The 23,851-nt window shown below is 39.0% G+C and overlaps 1 protein-coding gene across 1 annotated transcript in view; it reads left to right on the forward strand.

Moving 5' to 3' along the window:
* The window catches only part of SPAG16 (sperm associated antigen 16), a 658,615-nt gene that overhangs the window by 21,851 nt on the left and 612,913 nt on the right, over window positions 1–23,851 (forward strand). Inside the window, exons 5-8 of the mRNA XM_036318536.1 lie at window positions 748–885; window positions 10,059–10,166; window positions 14,082–14,199; window positions 16,737–16,806. Coding sequence (XP_036174429.1) covers window positions 748–885; window positions 10,059–10,166; window positions 14,082–14,199; window positions 16,737–16,806 — 434 coding nt within the window. The remainder of the gene's footprint in view (window positions 1–747; window positions 886–10,058; window positions 10,167–14,081; window positions 14,200–16,736; window positions 16,807–23,851) is intronic.

The raw sequence follows: 23,851 nt of genomic DNA on the forward strand, positions 1-23,851 counted from the left end.
TCCCACATATCTACATGGCTTAGTCCAGTGATGGCGAACCTTTTGAGCTCGGCGTGTCAGCATTTTGAAAAACCCTAACTTAACTCTGGTGCCGTGTCACATATAGAAATTTTTTGATACTTGCAACCATAGTAAAACAAAGATTTATATTTTTGATAATTATTTTATATATTTAAATGCCATTTAACAAAGAAAAATCAACCAAAAAAATGAGTTCGCGTGTCACCTCTGACACGTGTGTCATAGGTTTGCCATCACTGGCTTAGTCTCTCATTTCCTTCAGTTCTCTGCTCAAATATCACTTTGTCAATCATAGTGATATTCTCTCTGGCCATCCTATATAAAATATGTCAACACCACCACCACCCTCCAATTCAGTCTCTCTTTCCCTGTTACCCTGCTTATTTTACTTCATATAGAACATATCACCATCCACACTAGAATGGAAACTTCATTAGACAGAGCATTGAACCATTTTGTTAATTTTACCAGTGTCACCATTAGTGCATGAAACATAGGAGATATTCAGTTATATTTTATGCACCATGATGATATTTGAACCCAGCAATTTATTAATTATTATTTAAAATATATTATGAATGTTGACATTTTAATTTATAAAGTAATATTACAAATAATTTCTATTAACTTTCCCCCAGAATTAATGTTTTGAATGGTACATAAATTTAGCAGTTTAGTTGAAAGAAACAACTTAAAGCCTTTTTTTTTTCTTTCATTCTATCCTAGGTATGAATTGATACAGAAGGGAGTAACCAAACTGAAAGAAGTTGGGGCTGTTCCAGATGTCTATACCCAGAATATGGTTTTAGAAAATGAAAACAAAAATTTGAAGAAAGACTTGAAGCAATGGAAACAGGCAGCTGAGTATGTTAATTTTTAAATGACTTCCCCCCCCCCCTCATTTTATTTTGGACTAAATAAAAGTAAAGAGTTGAATGAGGCTAATATGTGGACAGCAGTTAATGTACCAGACCTTTAATTCTGGAAAACTGAATTATATTTAAGTTCTAGTTTGAAAGAATGTGAAAGCTGTCACTAGCACATTAATGGAACATATGACCAGAATGCTCACACCTGCGACTCATCAACAAGAGTAGAATGCAGGGGGCTGTGTAGGAGGTGGTGAATTTGTTATATAACGTTCGCTTCCTTTTGTATTTTGATAATCTTTCCATGGTTTGTCAAATTTTACCCTGTGAGGATAAGCTGATTTCTGAAAAAAAAAAAAGATAAAATTATAGGAAACACAGAGGAAGGAGGAAACTGTTATTTAGCAATTTTATAGCATGATTTATACAGAGAGGAAACACTTAAAAGTGAAACCTCTCCACATCTTTCTTTTTTTCTAAAACTAATGGAAGCCATGCAATTTTAAGTGAACAAATTTAGATAAACAGTGTTATTCTGATAAAGACAAATATGTAAATGTGTTGACCTGTGTGACTCTCCTCTAAGACAATGTTAGATGGAAAATCAATGCTTAGATATGGAGTGGAGACAGATCAAACATTGCTCATTAATGTTTATTAACATAATAAAAAAGACTTCCTTTGTTAAAGAATCATATTAAAACAAAAAAAATAGATACACAAAATATCATAGAATGTACTATTTGGCATTTTACATTTTAGACAAGTGTATGATAACCCACAGAATAATATGTTACTAGAACCAGCATTCTATCTATTCTCAGTTCCAATTCTCAGAAGTGATTTATGCTGTTAGCTCTGACACTCACTGTGACTTTGTATAGACACCAAATGGAAGCACTGGGAATTTGACCAGCAGTTTTTTTCAGAGTGCTGCCTGGTGTACTGTTTCAGCTCCTGAAGCCTTTGAATTATTGCTTGAGTTTGCTAATTTTCTTTTGAATGGAGCCTCTTTGTACAATGAATTTTGCCCCAGTAACATTAAACAATCATTTTTGATTATTGGTTGTTTATATGGTGAAAGTTGTTAACTAATATTTTATTTATTACAATTAACACCATATAAACTATTAGCAGTGAAATGACTAACTTAATGTTGAAAAATCATGATTAAAACAGATATTACTCAAATTAAATCTGTTTCTAGTTTATATTATGAAAAGATTACTAAAATGTACTCAATTTACTAATATATAGTTTTAGTTTCAATAACTTATGATTATCTCTCAAATGTATCTTATTTGATATAATTAAACTTGAATAAATTAGAAAAGGAAAATACTTATTTGCTCTAATCTACCTGACACAGAAGAGTTGAAGGAAAGATGATTGACCCTTAATAGATGCCTAATTATATCATTGAATGAATTTTAAGCACATTGTCTTTTCACAGGGCATTTTGGTGAAGTGTGTCCCTGTCGCCTAATTCTATTGGAGACATTCTCATAAAATGGAGATTGAACTTTTGTTTAAAATTTTCATAAATTATATTTGTTATGCTCCAAGTTTGCTCTAGATTGTAACGTTCCATCACACAGGTTTTTTAAATTTGATTTACGAGGATAATTTCCCAATAGGAATCAGTGATAAACATGGGATTCCCTTCATGTAATTTACCCTAAAGTTTTTTCTCTTAGGATTAAGGCTATTTTTTAAAGCAAGATAAGTATAGATATTAAATACTATTTGATATGCAGAAGTATCAGGTTACATATAGATTATATATTGTCTTGATTATATAGTTAGTATTTAATGAGAAAAATAAGAGAGATCAGAAAGCTATCCATATGTATAAATGCCTAAGCCACCGGCCAACCAGCTGGTAGCTATGATGTGCACTGACCACCAGGGGGCAGACACTAAATGCAGGAGCTGCTGAGCAACAACAACTTTGCAGAGTGCCCTCTCGCATTCTGGGATCCCTTGGGGGATGTCCGGCTGCCAGTTTCAGCCCGATCCCTGCTGGGCAGGCCGAGGGACCCTACTGGTGCACAAATCTGTGCACTGGGCCTTTAGTAGGCTTACCTAGGGGAGAGTTGCCTTGCAAAGAGTACTGAACTTAAAGTTCAAACACCTCACTCTTAATATTCTGCTACTTATTAACTCAGCTTTCTTATTGCTAAACTGGGAGTAATTATACATAATATTATTAACTCCTAGGGAGTGCTGTGATAATTAAAGAGACAATCTAGATTAAAGAGTTGTAAATCACAGAGTGCTTTGAAAATGTCAGCTATTATTATCAATATCTCTAAAGGCTGTCATTCCTAGTAGATTTTTTTTAGTCTTCACGTTAACATTTTTTAAAATTCAGCAGTGATGAAGCATGAAGGAAGAAATGAAAAGGGAAAATATTTCACTTTAAAATATAATTTGTATTGCTATAATTAAAAATGAAATTATCTTTCATTGTAAGCAATGCCAATTTTAGAACAGAGGTTTTCCTATACTTGCTTCAAATGTAGATTATATTCTAAAATTTAAAATTTGGTGTATGTTGTATCTGTATATATGGTGAAAGATGTTAATTAGACTTATTGTCGTGATGACTTTGAAATCTCTGTATATAAAAGCCTAGGTGACCATTTGACCATCCAACCATTTGACCATTCGACTGGTAGCTATGATGCGCACTGACCACCAGGGAGCAAACACTCAACACATAGGCATGAAAACATGGAACAGACTGATGAATCTCAGAGGGAAGGGGGAGAGGGGAAGGTGGGAAGAGATTAACCAAGGATCTTATAAATATACTAGAGGCCTGGGGCATGGATTCATGCACCGGTGGGGTCCCTTGGCTTGACCTATGGGGATTGGGCCAAAACTGGCAGTCTGACATCCCCTGAGGTGTTCTGGATTGTGAGAGGGTGCAGGCCAGGCCGAGGGACCCAACCAGTGCCTGAATCCATGCACTGGGTCTCTAGTAAATATATAAAATTGTTACGTTGTACACCTGGAAATAATAAAATGTCATATGTCAATTATAACTTGATTTAAAAAGTTTGGAAATAACTTCTGGAAATTTTCTTTATAGATGTTTTTAAAGGAAAATGTATTGCTAAAAATATTTATAGTTACATTAAAGGTAAAATATATTATGTACTGGGTACTAGAGAGGAATTTTATATATATATAGTAGTTTGGCATTCTTTTTTAGAAAAGGAGAATATAGCTGTACTTTTATGTGGAAATGTAGATCAATTATAATTTTAAATACAGAGGTCTAGAGCTTAAGTTACCTGTCACATATTAGTAGAGAACTGTTGGTTGAATAAAGACTAGAAAGCATCACTAGAGTTATAAAATCTTTCATAGTTAAGACACTATTTTATAAACCTTGTTAAATTTGGTGGTTGACATTCCACAATATTAACCTCAGTCTGAGACCCATAAAAACTTTTAAGAGTCTTATTAATTAGGCAATTGTTTGCTTGATGTTGTCTCTTATCTTGACTAGCATTTTCTCATTCTCATCATGTAGATATTGTAAATTCTTAATTTTCTGATTTACTCCTAAAAACAATTGTACTTTACTTAAAATAATTTTTAATTATTATTTTAAATTTACCTTTACTGTTGAAAGTATTATATATGTGCCCTTTTTTTCTCATTGACCCCTCTCCACCTTGCACCTACCAGTCCCCCCGCCCCCAGGCCCTCACCACACTGTTGTCCGAATTCACTCATATGTGGAATCTAATGAAAAAAATAAACGGATGAACAAAATGGATCCAGAGACATAGAAGCATGGAGCAGACTGACAAATCTCAAAGGGAAAGTGGAGCATAGGGGTGGGTGGGGAGAGATTAATCAAGGAACTTATATGCATATATGCATAACCCATGGACAAAGACAATTGCATTTGTACTTTGACATCCTTTAGTCTGGCTTTCAACCCTCCTATTCTACTATTCTTCATTCCTCTCCTCTGTCAGCTTCTGTGACAACATCCCATTCTGCCTCTCATTCCCCATGGACATGCTTCTTTTCCTCTTCTTACCACCACACAGTTTTCACTCTGAGGCTATGCTGTCCAATAAAATAGCCACTAGTACAGATGGTTGTTAACAGATATACCATGTATCAGGTGGTGGTAAGTGTTGTGAAGAAAAATAGCATGGGAAAAGGGACAGAAATAAGTGGGGTGCTGTTTTAGATAGGCTGGGGAGAAAAGTCCTCTCAGATATTTGAAGATACTGAGAGAGAGGCCATGTGTGAACTTGGGAAAAGGAAATTCCAGACAGAGGGAAAAGGAAGTACAAGTACAGAGGGAAAAGGTGGGGATAGCTTGGCTTGTTAGTATGAAGACCATAGTGACTGGGACGAAGGGTAAGTCGTAGAGGCCTTTTAAAGAATTTCCTCTTTCCTCTGAGTGGAATGTGAGCTAAAGGATAGTTTTGAGGAACTGGCTCTTGTGTGGAAAATAGACTGATGGAGGGACATGATGGAAACATGGATAGCATTATTATACTAGAGGCCCGATGCATGAAGATTTGTGCAAGAATAAGCCTTCCTTCCTCTGGCTGCCAGCACCACCTTCGTTCTGGCCGGAGCCGCCTTCTCACACTGCCCAGAGGCCTGGAGCAGCTGGGGCAGTGCGGAATGCCTGAATCATCGACATGGAGCCTGCATATACAAATTAACCCACCATCTTTGTTGGGTTAATTTGCATACCCACTCCTGATTGGCTGGTGGGCATCACAAAGGTACAGTCAGTTTGCATCTTTCTCTTTTATTAGTGTAGATCCTGCATAACTGTCTTACAGAATAATTTAGCTGGTCACAATACAGTAAAAATGAGGACTGCTACTATCAAACTCTGTATTACTAGTCTCCCTCAAACTTGGGTTTAGAATAGATATCAATACAGGATCAGGTGTTGTGGATAGATCAACACAAATACATGATGCTCTGTCACCTTTTAGATATGAGAATATAATTTTTACTCACTTTTTCATATGTAAGTGGTGTAATCTTACTTATTCTTGAAGGAATAATTTTAAAGTGTTTAACACAATGGTAAATACCCAATAAATGTTAAGTATAATTAAATTGCAAATAATTTTGAGGAAAAATTAAGTACTTTACCAAGGGGCCCTAATTTCACTAACAAAATTCACTTCTATAAAAAGTCAAAGAGTGCCCAGCTTTTCCAAAGACCCAAACTGCAATGACTTTCAGAAAAAAAAATAACCACTGTGGAAATAAAGAAAATACTAAGGCCCCCCAAATTTTATACTTTTTTGTTTAAGTAATTGCTTGTTAACTTAAGGAAGTATTTTTTTCTAGACATGGGTATACCCTTATCTTTTTTTGGTTAAGAATATAATGAAAGTTTTCCTCTAATCTGGTTGAATTCCATTTTGTCTGTTCAAAAATTATCCCAATATTGATTTTAATGGGTTAAATTAATTCATTTATAACCAACTCAAGACAGTGAAATAATTGGTAATCATATAGTATTGTTCTCAGAAAACGCATTGACTTAAGTTTGCACATGTGCAATATACTTGACAATGAAGGCTTGCTTTGATTAGTGCAGGTAAATAAGAAAATGTTTATATGCTTCCCTTTGCCAAATTATTATAACAAAATACTCCAGTAAACCTATTGTTAAATGGTTACTCCAGAATACATAGTTAAAACTATTTGGCTAATAAAATTATCTTACGGGAGAATTCACTTAATACTACACTGCTATAAAAAAGAAGGGACTCCTACCATTTGCAACAGCATGGATGGACCTGGAGAGCATTATGCTAAGCGAAATAAGGCACTCAGAGAAAGATAAATATCACATGATCTCACTCATATGGGGGATGTAATGAACAACATAAACAGATGAACAAAAACAGATACAGAGGCAGAGAAGCATCTATCAGACCATCAAACCTCAGAGGGAAGGTAGGGGAGGGTGGGGGTAAGAAGGAGAGATCAACCAAAGGACTTGTATGCATGCACATAAGCATGACCAATGGACACAGACACCAGAAGGTTGAGGGCATGAGTGGGTGGGTGGGGAGGCAAGAGGGGGGATAAGGACACATGTGTAATACTTTAATCAATAAAGAAAATAAAAAACAAAACAAAAATAAAAAAATAGAGTACACTATTAAATCACATTCACATGTGGAAATGTAGAGTTTTGAGGACAAGGTTTTTATAGCAGGATACAAATATGAGTATCTTCATATTTTATACTTTAACAGTAGATTTTGATATGCTGGTTTGCTGAAATGGGGACATTACTAGTAAATGATCATTCTGCCATCTCCTTAAGAGAAGAAGCATGTAAAAGTGTGTTGTTTATGATACACAAATCTAAGTAGAATGTTTCACTGAATAACTCTTACTTCATTATACTCAAAATAGAATCTCTATGTTTGCTTTCTGTCTTAATAAAAGTTTATTTTTAACACAAACATGCTCCGCTAATATAATTAGAAAATACTTCATAGTTTAAAATATTAATTGCTTATAGGTATTTTATGAATATTTTTAGTACTACTTTTATTTTCCTTTTTTAAGCAGATGGGCCACAGGAAGGTCATAATAGGAAAAGCATCACCATGAAATGAATTTAAATTGTTTTACTGAGTTGACTTCATTTGTGCAAGCAGAAAGCAAGTCACAGAAAACCAATTTAATGGTCAGAAAAACTTTAAGGTCTAATACTTCAATCAATTCCTGTGCTTTCTTTTCTTGGATGAGTACAAATAGGCCTTTAATGTGTATTTAAAAAGTGAGTTGGTGCAATACTGCACACTGGTGGTTCTGCTTAGGAAACTTTGCAGCATTATTTTTCTGCATACAGGGGCAAAAGTAGCTTTACGGTTGTGAGTATGCAAAACAGTTTATTCTTGTATTATTAGTTATTAATTATTATATGATTTTCAAGCAAATGGCTGTAAACCTACTTTTACCTTTTTTAACCTATTATGACTTTACACTTCAGATAAGATCAATAAAATGTACGTTCATTTATTTACTGTATCTACTCGTTGAAAGTAAGGCAGTCTTAGGAGATGTAAAATAGCTGTTCATAAAAGTTTAAATTCTTTTAGAAGATAGGTTTATAATGATCATGAATTTTGATATTTTTGGTCAAGTAAAGGAAACTTACCTACTAGGCATGCCCCTTCTTTTAGGTAGCTAAATCTAGTTGTGAGAGGACTTGAATATATCTTTTCTACTATATTCAATGGTAATAGTAATATGATGATGATCACAGTAACATTCACTGAGTATTTTCTATGTGCCAGACAGAATATAAGCCACTTTACATGTTTTCTTCTAAATGGACGAGAATTCAGGTGTTGTTCTTGTGTTTGCACAACTAAATGTCAACTCAGCCACTTGCCTTTTCCAATCACTGTACTTAACTTGAGCTCTCTCCTCCTCTTCATGTCCACTCCTTAGCCACGTGGGGGTGGCAGAGGGGTTCTCTCTTTTTTGGTCCATCTTCATTCACACACACAGAAGGTTAAAACCTGGAAAGAATAAATTGTTCACCTAATCAATGGCATATTCCTCAGATGATTTTTCAAGACAATATATATATCTATATATACCTATATATATATAGATATAGATATAGATATATAGATGTTATTGATTTTTTTTTTTTACAGAGAGGAAGGGAGAGGGATAGAGAGTTAGAAACATCGATGAGAGAGAAACATCGATCAGCTGCCTCCTGCACACCTTCTACTGGGGATGTGCCCGCAACCAAGGCATATGCCCTTGATTGGAATCGAACCTGGGACCCTTCAGTCCGCAGACCGACACTCTGTCCACTGAGCCAAACCAATTAGAGCAAGACTAAATATTTTAATGAATATTTTGTAGCACTTTGAAGATAATGGGCATGGAAATGAAGTGGAGGATAGATGGAGGAAGTGAACCATGAGTACTGTGACACATTGTTTATTTATATGCAATAAACATTACATAATGGTAGTAACATAAAGAATGATGCAGGTCATTCTCCCTAAAAAGAGGAAGGTTAGGGGATTTTAAAAGAAGTAAATTTGGAAGAATAGACAGGACCCTGGGACCATATGCCACAGGTGACTTGATCAAGCAGCCTGGAAACCTAACCTCTTCCCACTTCTTTGGCCGCATCCCAGTCACTGCTAGTCAGTGAGTACTCTGACAAAGCTCCTAAAGCAGAAATCTATTTGTGTGCATTTCTTTTATGTGAATCAGTGTTTTGAAATACTGTGATCCAGAGAAGCAGATTATTCCTTTCTGATCATCTTGTGAGATGTCAGCAATCTAATTCAGCTGATCTCTTTTCAGAACATGAGAGTTTTGGTGCAGTAGCACTTTGTCATTTAACTAAGACTGTTAGACAACTACTTTTTTCATTCCAAATTATATTTTACATTTTTATATTGATACTAACATTATGGGGGTGGGTGAAATATTTCCATTAATTTTTCACATACAGCTTGGGCTTAAAATTAATATTTTTGCTTTATACCAGGAATTTGCAGAATATACATCTACTTAAAGAATGCTTCTATACTACAGTACTGAATTTGAAGACCTTTCTCATCAAATTAGCAATAATTTTAGTAATATGATCTTCAGGTGGTGTGTATTTCTCATATGCATTACTGGGAAAAATATCTTGTTTTTTTTTCAGAATTAATATGCTTTCTTTTTCACAATTATCAGAACTAGCTAACGCAGTGCATCCTCTTTTAACTATGTATTTAAACAAGTTCAGAAGTTTTACATTTTGTAAAGTCATTACCTTGTAATTATTTTGAATTATTCTGTTTTACATATATTTCAATTTTATAAACAAATTCTTTTGGGGAATAGATGGATTACAAGTTATTTTGGCAGTGTATCTTTCATTTTACTTTACTTCAATAAAATGTGAATGAATGCTGTTTATGAAAGTACAGGTTTTGGTCCATTCATCCCCATCTCAATATACAATATGTTGGTTGGGATTCTTCAATGAGAATTATAATGGAATCTTTGTTTTTCAATGTTCTTTTGAATTGCTCAATAGTGGATTTTAACTGACAACTAAATAACTTTTGTAGAAAGGAGCTAGCAAAGATGTTTAAAGTTGTTATTATTTTCCAGCAAGGCTAGAGAAGATCTGCTGAAAACTCAGAAAGAACGTGATTTTCATCGAATGCATCACAAGCGAGTAATTCAAGAAAAAAACAAATTAATTAATGATCTCAAAGGGTAAGCTGCTAATATTTGTTGGCATATTTCTTAAAGAGGTGTTTAATTAGTGTTAAGCAGCTTGGTTATGGCAGAAGGTTTCAGGTAAGTTATTTATTCAACATTTATTTAGCATCTACTGTGTGCCAAATACTAGACTATGCACCTGATGGTCAAAGATGAGCAAGTTTAGGCTCTTGTTGTCACATCCTCTGCTCTCTGCCAGGGCAGCGCAGGCATTTCCACTTGGCTGAGGGTTGGCAATCACATTTTCTAAGTTTCTAAGGGCTACTTCAGGAGTGATTTCACCTCATTTGTTGGCATTCTTGCTCTAATACTTGTAAAATTCCATGTCTTAAAGAAACTGGTTAAAGGTCAATGAATTATTATTTAACCAGTCCTAGTTTACAGCTTTTTTATCAAGTACCTCAAAGTTCAATCTCTGGGGCACTCCTCTGGTTCCTATAAGTATATGCTTAGTAAATCTTGGAGCAATTGGGTGTATAGTATCTTTCTTCTCTTGACAGGAGAGGAGGAAAGAGAAGTAATTCAAGAGGAGAAATCTCTTCATCACATCTTTTACCTTGTGATGAAGAGATTTCTGAAGCAGTGTTTTCTAGGGAAAGGAGGCCACCTCTGCAAGTCCATAGGGCCTGGGGAACGGGGTGACAGACGAACATCCTCTGGGCCATCCTGAGTACTAGAGAAAAAGAGGTAATTTCCTATTGATAAAATAGTCAATTCATCAGGAAAGCAGAGCATGCATCAATCTAATAAAAAAGTTTCAAAATATATGGAGCAAAACCTGATAAAACAGAAAGGAAATATAAATATTTTCACATTTACAGTTGGAGATTTTCACACTAATCTTTTAGCAATTAGAAGAAAAATAGGGAAAAATTCTCTAAGTCTATAGAACAAGACAAGTTAATTGAGCATAATTGACCTTTCTTGAATTCTACTTTGGATTTTTCAAGTACATATGGAATGTTCACCAAAATAGGTCACATGCTGAGCCATAAAATAACTCTGTCTATTAATTGATGCCATGCAAAATATGTTCTCTGATTAAACAAAATTAAATTAAAAAATTGAAGATACAAAGCTCTGTGGAAAATTCCCAGTTACCTGGAAATTTAGTAGTATACTTCTGAATAAAATGGGAGTCAAAGAAGGAAATAAGAAAATATTTTGAATTGACTGTTGGAAATGTAGCATTTTAAAATTTGTAGAATGATGCCAAAGCAGTGCTTAAAGTGAAATTGATAGCTTTAAATGCTTATATTAGAAAAGAAGAAAATTTTAAACCAGCAATCTAATCTTGCAACGTAGAAGTTCAAAAACCCAAATTAAATAGAAAAGAAAAATAAAAGAAATAATAAAAATAAAACATGTAACCAATAAACTTGTAATGGGACAAACATAAGAAAAAATCAACAAGCTCATATATTGGTTGTTGTATTGAGTGAAAGGAGCCAGTTTCAAAAGAGAACATATTCTAAGGTGTTCCAAATATATGAAATTCTGGAATCTCCTGAGATGTTAAAATACTCTATATTTTAGTAACAAGGTGGACTACCTAGACATGCATAGTTATGAAAAATCTAAACTGAAACAGTTGAGATCTGTATATTTTACTCCATGTAAATTATAATTCAATAAAAAGTAAAGTATTTTAAAAGCAACCTATATAATAAAAGCCTAGGTGGCGTCACACGATGTATGGCTGCTGCCACGTGGTCACAAGATGGCCACCATGACATCATCACAAGATGGCCGCCCCACTGCCGGGAGCCAGTCCATGCTTGCTGTTTCAAGGGACCTGGCATATATGGCATACTGTTCTTAATATGTTTGCTCACCTTCTTGGGACTATGTGTTTTAACCAAGGTCTCTGGGAAAGGTTGTTTCCCCAGGTAGGGATTTTCCCCTGAAGTTAGGGAGGGAATAAAACCCCTCAACTAAGTGCCAGGCGGGTAATTAATCACTTTAACTATGAACAATCATGCTTAAGCTACATAATCTTTACTCCCTGGAATGGAGATAAGAAACGCCCTAACCTTTGGAAAAGAGATTGATAGGATTGGAATCAACTGGTATAAATACAGATGTAACAACACAGAACTTAGAAGACAGAACTTAGAAGACAGAACCTACACAGAACCTACACACAGAACCTACACAGAACCTAGAGACAGAAGAACTTAGCTGAAGAGAACATGGCAAAAGATCCTGGACAGAAACTGGCCACAGAACCTAGAGACAGAACCTAGCAAGAGAACCTGGCTGAAGAACCTAGAGACAGAACCTAGCTACAGAACCTGGATAGAACATGGCAAGAGAACCTGACTAGAACCTGGTGACTGAACCTGGCTGGAGAACCTGGACAGAACCTGACTGGAAAACCTAGCGAGGGAACATGGCGACAGAACCCGGCTGGAGAACCTAGCAAGGGAACATGGCTACAGAACCTGGCTGGAGAACCTGGAGAACGTAGCAAGAGAACATGGACACAGAACCTGGCTGGAGATCCTAAGCAGAATCTCTCTGGAGATCCAGACCAGAACTTGGCTGGAGATCCTAGCTGGAGATCCTGGCTAGGCTGCTGATCAACTGAACACTGTCTCCGTGTCCTTCCTTCTTCGCCGACTCCGTCTACGCCTTTGGGAACCCCTGGACCTGCTGGGGTTGGACCCCAGCACCCCACATTGTCACAAGATGGCCATCACAAAATGGGCACCCCCATGTCATCACTGTCATCACAAGATGGCCACCACAAGATGGTCACCACAAAATGGCGGGCAGGGAAGGGCAGTTGTGGGTGATCAAGCCGGCAGGGGAGGGTAGTTGGGGGCGAGATCAGGCCAGCAGGGGAGGGCAGGGCAATTTGGTGCTTTCAGGCCACAGGGAAGAGCAGTTAGGGGCGGCCAGGCCTGCAGGGCAGGGCAGTTGGGGGCAATCAGGCCAGCAGGGCAGGGCATTTGGGGTTGATCAAGCTAGCAGGAGATCAGTTAGACGTCAACCAGGTCAGCAGGGGATTGGTTAGGGGGCAATCAGGCAGGCAGGCAAGTGGTTAGGAGCCAGCAGTCCTGGATTGTGAGAGGAATGTCCGACTGCCCATTTAGGCCCAATAAACCTGCAGTTGGACATCCCCTGAGGGGTCCCAGATTGGAGAGGGTTCAGACCAGACTGAGGGACACCACCCCCCACCCATGCATGAATTTTGTGCACCGGGCCTTTAGTTTTCAAATAAAACAGGTTTATATCATAAGCTGAGTTAATTATTTTTTTCGGTGAGATAATATATTTTATACTTAATTTCCTTAATATCAGATTAATCAAACTTGTTATCAAGACCATCCTAGCCGAAGCTGGTTTGGCTCAGTGGATAGAGCGTCGGCCTCCGGACTGGGGGGTCCCAGGTTCGATTCCGGTCAAGGGCATGTACCGTTGCGGGCATATCCCCGATGGGAGATGTGCAGGAGGCAGCTGATCGATGTTTCTCTCTCATCGATGTTTCTAACTCTCTATCTCTCTCCCTTCCTCTCTGTAGAAAATCAATAAAATATATATATATAAAAAAAAAGACCATCCTTTATTTTGATGTGAATGACACACTTTCTGTTTAATCACCTATTGTCTATAACCATTGTCTTTCTGAAAATTGTTCCTGAATTAAAGGAACACAATTTTTCTCTCTGTCAGTGAATAGCAGTAATTTTCTGAGTGTGTATTTGAATAATGATAATGTGACTTCCCATTTCCCAGCCAGGTGGCAGGGAAGTTGTAGACTGTATAACACTGCTTGGCTCTATTATGTTGACCTTTATATGGTTATTCATTTTTTTATTTCAATGCAAAGGAAATTTTTAGATGTTAAGTAGAAATCACTGATTTAACTGAATTATCCTTTAAGGTGCCCTTTATTTTTCATAGGATGAAGTTACATTATGCATCTTATGAACCAACTATAAGAGTGTTACTTGAAAAGCACCACACTTTATTGAGGCAGAAAATGCTCACCTCCATGGAAAGAGACAGAGCTATTGAACAGGTAAAAAGACTGTCAAAGGTACCCCAGAATGTTTTTTATCCATGTATTTTTTATGACAAAATTAGAAGGAATGGTTTTATGTCTGAGATAAATACAAAAAGTATCCCTCAATTGTCATATTAGAAAAAAGATTCATTTGGAAACATTCAGAAAACTATTTTATCAATTTTAAACCTGTAAAGGTTTTTATTAAATTAAATATTATTGAATTAAAGCAAAATTTTACAGGAAATTATTAAAGTATAGTTAGAGAAAAAACTCAAAGTATAAAATAAATGTTCATCTATAATAATAAAAGTATGCTATGCTAATTAGGCCAGACGTCCTTCTGAATGACCTTCTGGGTGACTTTCTGGACAAAGCTGGGGGTGTGAGGAAAGCCCAGGTCCCAGGTTCTATAAGGAAGCCAGTGCTGGCAGCCGGTGGAAGGAAGGCCTACTCTTGCATGAATTTTTTGCATCGGACCTCTAGTAATCTACAATAATAAAGGACAAACATGCAAATTGACCGTACCTTTGCTATGCTGCAAGCCACGCCCACCAACCAATCAGAGCATCCATATGCAAATTAACCCAACCAAGATGGCGGCTGGCAGCCACAGAGCTGAAGTGAGCAGGAGACTTGGTTGCCCCAATGATGGAGGAAGCCAAGCTTCCCAGCCGGCTGCTGCCTCCTCTCAAGGGAACAAAGTTTCAATTATAGAAGGTAAATAAACCCCAGATACCTGCTTCCAGTTGCCATGGCCACAGAGCTGAGTGAATAAAAAAGAACAAGAAAAAAAGGCAAGGCTGGGAGCTTCGGTTGCCAGGGGGCTTTGTCAATCTGAAAACAGCCATCAGTCCCTCACCCAGGCTGGCCAGGCACTCCAGTGGGGACCCCCACCCTGAAGGGGGTGTGGGCAGCCTGAAAATGGCCTTCAGCCCCTCACCTAGGCTGGCAAGGCACCCCAGCGGGGACCCCTACCCTGAAGGGGCTGTGGCCAGCCTGCAAACAGCCATCAGCCCCTCACCCAGGCTGGCCAGGCACCCCAGCAGACCCCCCACCCTGATCCAGGACACCCTTCAGGGCAAACAAGTCTGCCCTCACCCGTGCACCAGGCCTCTATTCTATATAATAAAAGGGTAATATGCAAATTGACCCTAACAGCAGAACCACTGGGAATGACTAGTCATTATGACACACACTGACCACCAGGGGGCGATGCTCAATGCAGGAGCTGCCCCCTTGTGGTCAGTGTGCTCTCACAGGGGGAGCTCTGCTCAACCACAAGCCAGGCTTACGGCTGCCAGCACAGCGGTGGTGGTGGGAGCCTCTCCTGCCTCCTCAGCAGCACTAAGGATGTCCGACTGCAGCTTAGGTCTGCTCCCTGCTGGCAAGTGGACATCTCCCGAGGGCTTCCGGGCTGCTAGAGAGTTGTCTGACTGCCAGCTTGGGCCCAATCCCCCGGGGAGAGGGCTTAAGCCAGCAGGTGGACATCCTCCGAGGGGTCCCAGACTGTGAGAGGGCACAGGCCGGGCTGAGGGACCCCCCGCAAGTTCACAAATTTTTGTGCACCGGGCCTCTAATTATATAAATAAATGGAAGATGGAAGAATAAAAGGGAGAAGTAAATATCTCCTCAAAGAAGAATTCTAAGTAACAAATGTGTAATTCTGTATATAACTAAACATATGGTGTTTTTTGTTGGTGTAATCATATGCAATGAGGGATGAGATACTTTTTTATCTTTTTAAGGTTGAGTTTTTAATTTAAGTCTATTCTTCAGGAAATATAGGGAATTGGTATGCCACCAAACTAAAAAATAGTCTTAATTATAATATATTTAATAAAACAAGGAATCTCTATGGGTGGAAAATTAACTAAGAGTTTTAGGAATAATAACAGTCTCTTCATATTTTATTCCCCAACTAATACCTACCTCATGTTTTATGAACATAAATATTAATTAAGTTGTTGTGAAGCAATTTCAACAGAGGGAAGTGTCTCTTAAAGTAGAAATCTGAATATTTATTATTATTCAGAGTGTGGGATGAGTATTCTTAATTCAGGAAACTATGCTGTAAAATTAATGTTTCAGCCTTAGCTAGGTGGCTCAGTTGATTGGAACATCATCCCATACACCAAAAGGTTAGGGTTGATTTTAGGTCAGGGAACGTACCTAGGTTGTGGGTTTGATCCCTGGTCATGGTATATATGGGAGGCAACCAATTGATGTTTCTCTCTCTCTCTGCCCCTTCCTTTCTTTAAAAAATCAACAAAAACATACCCTTAGGTGAGGATTAAAAATAAAAATAAAAAAAGTGTTTCAAATGCTTAACTATAATAGGTACTTAATATTTGCCTATGGAATTTAATTTAAACTCAATATTATATTTTTCTTTTGTTGTGATTTATTTTGTAAAATTTTAAATATATAAGACTTAATTCAAGAGAGATTAATAAGTTTTTTATATTTTACAATCAATATTTAAACATTGCACTTTTAAACCTTTTTTGCGTCAGTTTATAACCCCATATTTTTGGATTTTTTTTTTTTAGCTCTCTGAATGTCAAATATCATCAAGGCTTGTGGAACCAGTGCCGAGTTTCCAAGCTACTAAAACTAGAGGTAAAAGTATAATGTGATAAAACTATATTTTAATATTGGTTGGTGATTTCACAACCTTACCATAGCTCAAAATCCTAGAGATCTTTAAAAGTGAATAAATCATATGGTAACTATTTTACAAATTAAAATGTTAACGAAAAGACCAAGAGGAAGCATTGATGTGAATCCATATGAGTTAATTTTAGAGAAAAATATGAGTAAACCAAATGGGAGGATTTCTGGGTATGACAGAGTATCTGGTACCAGACTAGTCTTCTCCCCAAAATAACTCTAAAACTAGACTCTCTCTCTCTCTCTCTCTCTCTCTCTCTCTCTCTCTCTCTCTCTCTATATATATATATATATATATATATATATATATATATATATATATATATATGAGGTAACTATGTTTAACCATTGGAAAATAGCACAAGTCACAGAAGGCAAATGATAGAAGGAAAATGTATAAGTCGAGCTCCATCGTCAACATGACTTTGTGCCTGGGGAATTTTTCAAATCAGCTCCATGGAAGTCCAGAAAGGTGCGGCAGGTCTTCAGGAACTGAAAAGGCGAGTTGTGATAGCAACTAAAACACATCGGAAAGGGCACCAGATAAGAGGGTCCTGCAATGAGCAGGAGCCCCGTTTGTGAAGGAGTTTACTACAAATCTTTAGTTGATGACTGAACTATACATGCAAGACTAACTGAGACTTATTCAAAGAGGAGACCAGAGATTCTAGAGGTCAACCAGTAATGGGAGACTTGGAGTTCTAGCCACACCTGGGTGGAAAGACTTCTTTAACACCCTGTAACCTGGGATTAACATTCAGCATCCTGTAGCCACCCTCTAAAATAAAAAAACAAAGCTTACACCAAGTTCTTAGAAGAAGTAGAGATTAGAGTTTGAATCTTGCCAAGTTAGAGAACCTTGGGCAATATTTGGCGCTTTCCATGGATCTACCATACAAAGTGTAAAATCAAGCCTTGAAATTCAAGGGGACCAAAAAATTAAACTGTGTGCCAGAAAAAAAAAATACCCTTCAGAGGAAGACAGTTGTTCAGATTATTTATGACCTCTCACATATTTTTCTCCGTATTTAATTAAAATGTTCTAGTCATATTGTAGAAACATGAAAATATGAGCAACAATCAAGAAAAAGAGCAATAAATGGAAATCTACACTGATACAGCTCAGGTGTTAGAGTTAGCAAATACAGATATTAAAGAGGCTATTTATTTATTTTTTTAAAATATATTTTATTGATTTTTTACAGAGAGGAAGAAAGAGGGATAGAATTTTAGAAACATCGATGTCCGGAATTGAACCTGAGACCTTTCAGTCTGCAGGCCAACGCTCTATCCACTGAGCCAAATTGTTTAGGCCTAAAGAGGCTATTTAGAATGTGGTCAAGGATTTACAAGAAAAGATGACATCAATAAGTGAAGAGATAGGGAATCTTGGTAGACAAATGGAAACAAAAAAAAAGGAAATAGAAATTCTAGTACTGAAAAAGACAACTACAAAGAAAATTGTATACTTATCAACAGATTGCAGATTACTGAAATGCCAGTGAATTTTAAGAGATAAATAAAAATAATTGTTCTAAAGAAGAAATAGGAAAAAAAAATAAAATTTATCTATTTAACAATATGTAATTAGATTCCCAAAGGAGAAAAGAATGAGAATGGGGCATCAGAATATTTAAACAAAAGATTTAAACAAGAGAGAAAAGACATGTATAATAATAAAAGCATAATATGCTAATTAGACTGGACGACCTTCTGGATGAAGCTGGGCCTGTGAGGGCTGAGGCAAACCGCTATGTGGCTGTGAGGGCCGAGCCCCTTGCACACATTTTGTGCATCAGGCCTCTCATCCTATATAATGAAGAGGTGATATGCAAATTGACCCTCATGCCCTCGCAGAAGATGGCCACCCCCATGTGGTCAAAGATGGCTTCCACAAGATGGCTGTCAGGGGAGGGTAGTTGTGGGTGATCAGGCCGGCAGGGGAGGGCAGTTAGGGGTGACTGGGCCTGCCAGGGAGGGCAATTGGGGGCGATCAGGCTGGCAGGGGAGCAGTTAGGCATCAATCTTGCTGGCAGGGGAGTGGTTAGGGGGCAATCAGGCAGGCAGGCAGGTGAACAATTGGGATCCAGCAGTCCCGGATTGTGAGAGGGAATTCCAGCAGTTGGACATCCCCCGAGGGGTCCTAGATTGGAGAGGGTGCAGGCTGGGCTGAGGGACACCCCCTGCCCCAGTGCACGAATTTCATTCACCAGACCTCTAGTATTACATAAAGGAAAACAATAATACAAATAAAGGCTGATTTCACATGAGAAACAGTGATAGCTAGGAACAATGAAATGACATCTTTAAAATGTGGCAAAATTTTGTCCTAGTCGGTTTGGCTAAGTGGATAGAGCACTGGGCTGCGGACCTAAGGTCCCAGTCCCCTCAAAGGCATGTACCTTGGTTGCAGGCTTCTCATCACCCTGCATGAGGCAACAAATTGATATGTTTCTCTCTGTCTTTCCCTTTCTCTTCCACTCTCTAAAATCAATGGGAAAATATCCTTGGGTAAGGATTAAAAATAAATAAATAAAATAAAATGTGACAAAATTTTAATTCAGAATTTTCTATACAACAAAAATATTCTTCTAATATGAGGGTGAAGAGTAGACATCCTATCTAATAATAGCCAAACATGGTAATTAACCATACCTTCACTACGCCTCCCATTGGCTGATCAGCAAGATATGCAAATTAACCGCCAACAAAGATGGTGGTGATGCCAGAAGCTGCTTGCCTGCTGCCCGGGACCGAATCCCGCAAGCCCCAGGAGCCACCTGCCTGCCGCCTGGGACCCGATCTGGTCCCAGGCCGCTGGCGGGCCCCGGAGGCCCTAGAAGCCTCCAGATATGGAAGTAACTCTATCAGTAAGCACTCTGAAAGTCAGTGGCATAAATGCACCAATTAAAAGACAGATCATGAGGGTGAATTAAAAACAAAACCCACTTTAAATATAAAGACACATGTAGATTAAAAGTAAATGAATTAAGATGCAGCCTGTTTTGCTCAGTGGATAGAGCATTAGCCTGTGAACTGAAGGGTCCCAGGTTCGATTCTAGTCAAGGGCATGTACCTCAGTTGCTGGCTTGATCCCCAGTCCCTATCAGAGCATGTGCAGGAGGATACCAATCAATGTGTCTCTCCCTTCCCCTTCACTCTCTCTAAAATTCAATGGAAAAATATCCTTGGGTGTAGATTAACAAAAACAAAGTAAATGGATTAAGTAACATTAAAGAGATTATAAGAAAAATATATTCCAAATTTTGTTAGTTGTATAATGGTTATGTTTAAATTATTAACACCTAAGAAATTGGGTGAAGGGTACATATAATATGCTGTAGTATTTTATAGTTTTTTTTTACATGTATGAGATTATTTCAAATTAAAATATTAAAAAATTAAAAATTAATAAAATATTAATTGAAATATATCTGCATTACATGAAAAATCTCCTGAAAGCTTCTAGCATAATTTATTAAATTGTGCTAAAATTTACAAGGGTTCAATTAGAAAATATCTTAATTCTAAATGATATAATAGAAAATATATAATAGTGCAGTTATAAGCACTTATCTGAAAATAAAAATTTAAAGAAGTGAATTTAAAGAAGGGATTAGCCAAAGAAAATATATGCACAACCCATGGACACAGACAACAATATGGTGATGGCCAGAGAGAAGTGGGGGGCAAGAGCTGGGTAAAGGGGGCAAAAGGGGGGAAATAGGGACATCCTATATTCTATCTAATAAAAGAGAAACATGGTAATTAGCGTACATCCGCTACCCTTCCCATTGGCTAATCAGCAAGATATGCAAATTAACTGCCAGCCAAGATGGCGGCCGGCAGCCAGGCAGCTTGAAACTAACATGAGGCTTGCTTGCTTCAGTGACGGAGGACTCCAATGTTCCCCGCCTGCCACTGCCAGCCTCTGAGCTTGCAGTTTGAAACATTCTTACAAATATAGAAGCTAAATAAAACCCCAGAAACCTGCTTTCAGCGAGCCGGGATCTCAGAGCTGGAGTTGATACAGTGTTTCGATTATAGAACCCAAACAAACCAGATACCTGCTTTCAGCAGCAGAGGCCTCAGAGCTGGAGCCAGAGCTAAAGCTGGCCCAGAATAAAAAAAGAAAAAGAAAAAAAGGAGCAGTTGGGAGCTTTAGTCACCCGCCAGCATGAAAACAGCCCTCAGCCCCTCACCCAGACTGGCCAGGCACCCCAGTGGGGACCCCCACCCTGAAGGGTGTGTGACCAGCTGCAAACAGCCATCATCCCCTCACCCAGGCTGGCCAGGCACCCCAGTGGGGACCCCCACCCTTCAGGGCAAACCAGCCGGCCCCCACCCATGTACCAGGCCTCTATCCTATATAGTAAAAGGGTAATATGCCTCCCAGAACCGGGATCAGCAGAGCTGAGAGGCCTCCTGGCACCGGGATCAGTGTGACAGGGTGCAGTGCCCAAACCCCCTGATCGCCCTGCGGCTCTGTGTGTGACAGGGGGCGGGGCCACAACCTCCCTATCCGCCTTGCTATGTTCGTGACAGGGGAAGACGCCCCAAACCCCTGATCAGCCCTGCTCTGTGCTTGATAGGGGGGAGCTCCTCAACCCCCTGATCGTCCTGCAGCTCTGTGTGTGACAGGCTGCGGTGCCCCAACCCCCTGATCGGCCCTGCTCTGTGTGTGACAAGGTGCAGCGCACCAACCCTCCCCCCCCCCACCCACGGACCCTGCTCTGTGTGTGATGGGGTAGAGCCATAACCTCCGGATCGGCCCTGCCCTGAGTGTGACAGTGGCAGTGCCCCAACCCCCTGATCAGCCCTGCTCTGTGGGTGATAAAGGGCAGCGCCCCAATCCCCTGATCCGCCCTGCTCTGTGCGTGACAGGGGGGAGCTCCCCAAACCCCTGATTGGCGCTGCTCTGTGCGTGACAGGGTATGGAGCCCCAACCCCCCTGATGGGCCCTGTTCTGTGTGTGACAGGGGGCAGCACTCCACCCCCCTGATTGGCCCTGCTCTGTGTGTGACGGGGGAACTCCCCAACCCCCTGATTGGCCCTGCTCTGTGCGTGACAGGGTACGGAGCCCCAACCCCCCTGAAGGGCCCTGCTCTGTGCATGACAGGGGGCAGCGCCCCAACCCCCTGATTGGCCCTGCTCTGTGTGTGACAGGGGGTGGCTCCGCAACCTTCCCATCGACCCTGCCTTGAGTGTGACAGGGGGCGGTGCCCCAACCCCTGAATCGGCCCTACCCTGAGCGTGACTGAGGGTGGCATCGCAACCTCTCAATCCGCCCTGCTCTGTGCATGACAGGGGCGGTGCCCCATCTCCCCAATTGGCCCTGCTCTGAGCCCGACCAGGGGCTGCACCTAGGGATTGGGCCTGCCCTCTGCCACCCAGGAGCAGGCCTAAGCCATCAGGTCGTTATCTCCCGAGGGGTCCCAGACTGCGAGAGGGCACAGGCCGGGCTGAGGGAACCCCCCCCCCCCGAGTGCACAAATTTTTGTGCACCGGGCCTCTAGTAATAATAATAAAAGGCTAATATGCAAATTGACTGAATGGCAGAATAGCTGGTTGCACACTGGCCACCAGGGGGCAGACGCTCAATGCAGGAGCTGCCCCCTGGTGGTTAGTGCACTTCCATATGGGGAGTGCCACTCAGCCAGAAGCTGGCTCATGGCCGGCCAGCACAGAGGTGGTGGCCAGAGCCTCTCCCACCTCTGTGGCAGCACTAAGAATGTCCAAGTAACGGTTTAGGCCCGATCCCTTGGGGGCCTAAGCCTTTAGTTGGACATTCCCTGAGGGCTCCCTGGCTGCCAATAGGATATATGACTGCAAGCTTAGGCCTGATCCCCTGGGGAGTGGGCCTAAGTCAACAGGTGGACATCCTCCAAGGGGTCCTGAAATGCAAATGGGTGCAGGCTGGGCTTAAGGATCCCCCACCCCCAAGTGCACAAATTTTTGTGCACCAGGCCTCTAGTTTTAATATAAATGAAAGTTGAGAGATTTTGTTGCAAGCCATTTTGAAATACAGTAAATACTAAACGATTTTCTTTGTGCTGAAAGAAAAAAATGCCACAAGGAAATTCAGATCTACAGAATTGAATATTGAGATTTAGAAATGCTAAATTATGGTTAACATAAAGATTGAGTTTTTCTCTTCTTAATTTTCATAAAAGAAAATGACTGATAAAAATTAGGTAATATTTATTAGGCTTGTAAAAGATAAAATAATTTTGGGCTGGTGCAAAAGTTCTATATCTTGAGCTGGGTGGTTGTTATATGCTAACTTCTCTTTGATAAAACTTTTCCAACTCTATGCTTTAAAAATATGCATTTCATTGTATGTAAACTATACCTCAGTGAAGTTGATTTAAAAAAGAATGATGGGAAACTCTAAATAATAGAAAGATGTTGAAATGGTGAATTTTCTTAATAAACATAACTTCCTGTTATTTCCAGATGACTATTCATTATATTCTCTAATTTATTAAAGCTTAAAAGAAATATGTAGCATTAGTATATTTGAAATGTTTTACTTATCCTTGGTTCAGTAGTTCCTTTCCTAAGATTTTATGTTAAAGCAATATCAGTTATGTTCAGTGATGCCTAAAGAGACTACTTTACACACGTATATGACTGTTTATTGCAGTCATATCTATAGTAACAAAACAATACAAGCAATCTTAACCTTTAACCACAAGTGAATGTCTAAATATAGTTGGTCATACAATACTAAAAAGCCTTTAAAAATCATGCATAAGGAAATGCTCATGTATTATCTTAACTTAATATAATGTTAAGAAATAAAAAACATTGATATAGTATGAGAGCATGTCTTAAATATATGCATAGAAAAATGGTTGGATGATGCACAAAAATGTTTACATAATTTTCTTTATGTGATTATTGTCTACATTTTTTGCCTACTGCATTTGCATATGTATGCCTATTTAAATCAAACAATTATTTGTCTTAGATGTAGATCACTTTTAAGTAT

The sequence above is a fragment of the Myotis myotis genome, unplaced genomic scaffold, assembly GCF_014108235.1.
Source record: "Myotis myotis isolate mMyoMyo1 unplaced genomic scaffold, mMyoMyo1.p scaffold_m19_p_8, whole genome shotgun sequence".
In the NCBI taxonomy this organism is placed as follows: Eukaryota; Metazoa; Chordata; class Mammalia; order Chiroptera; family Vespertilionidae; genus Myotis; species Myotis myotis.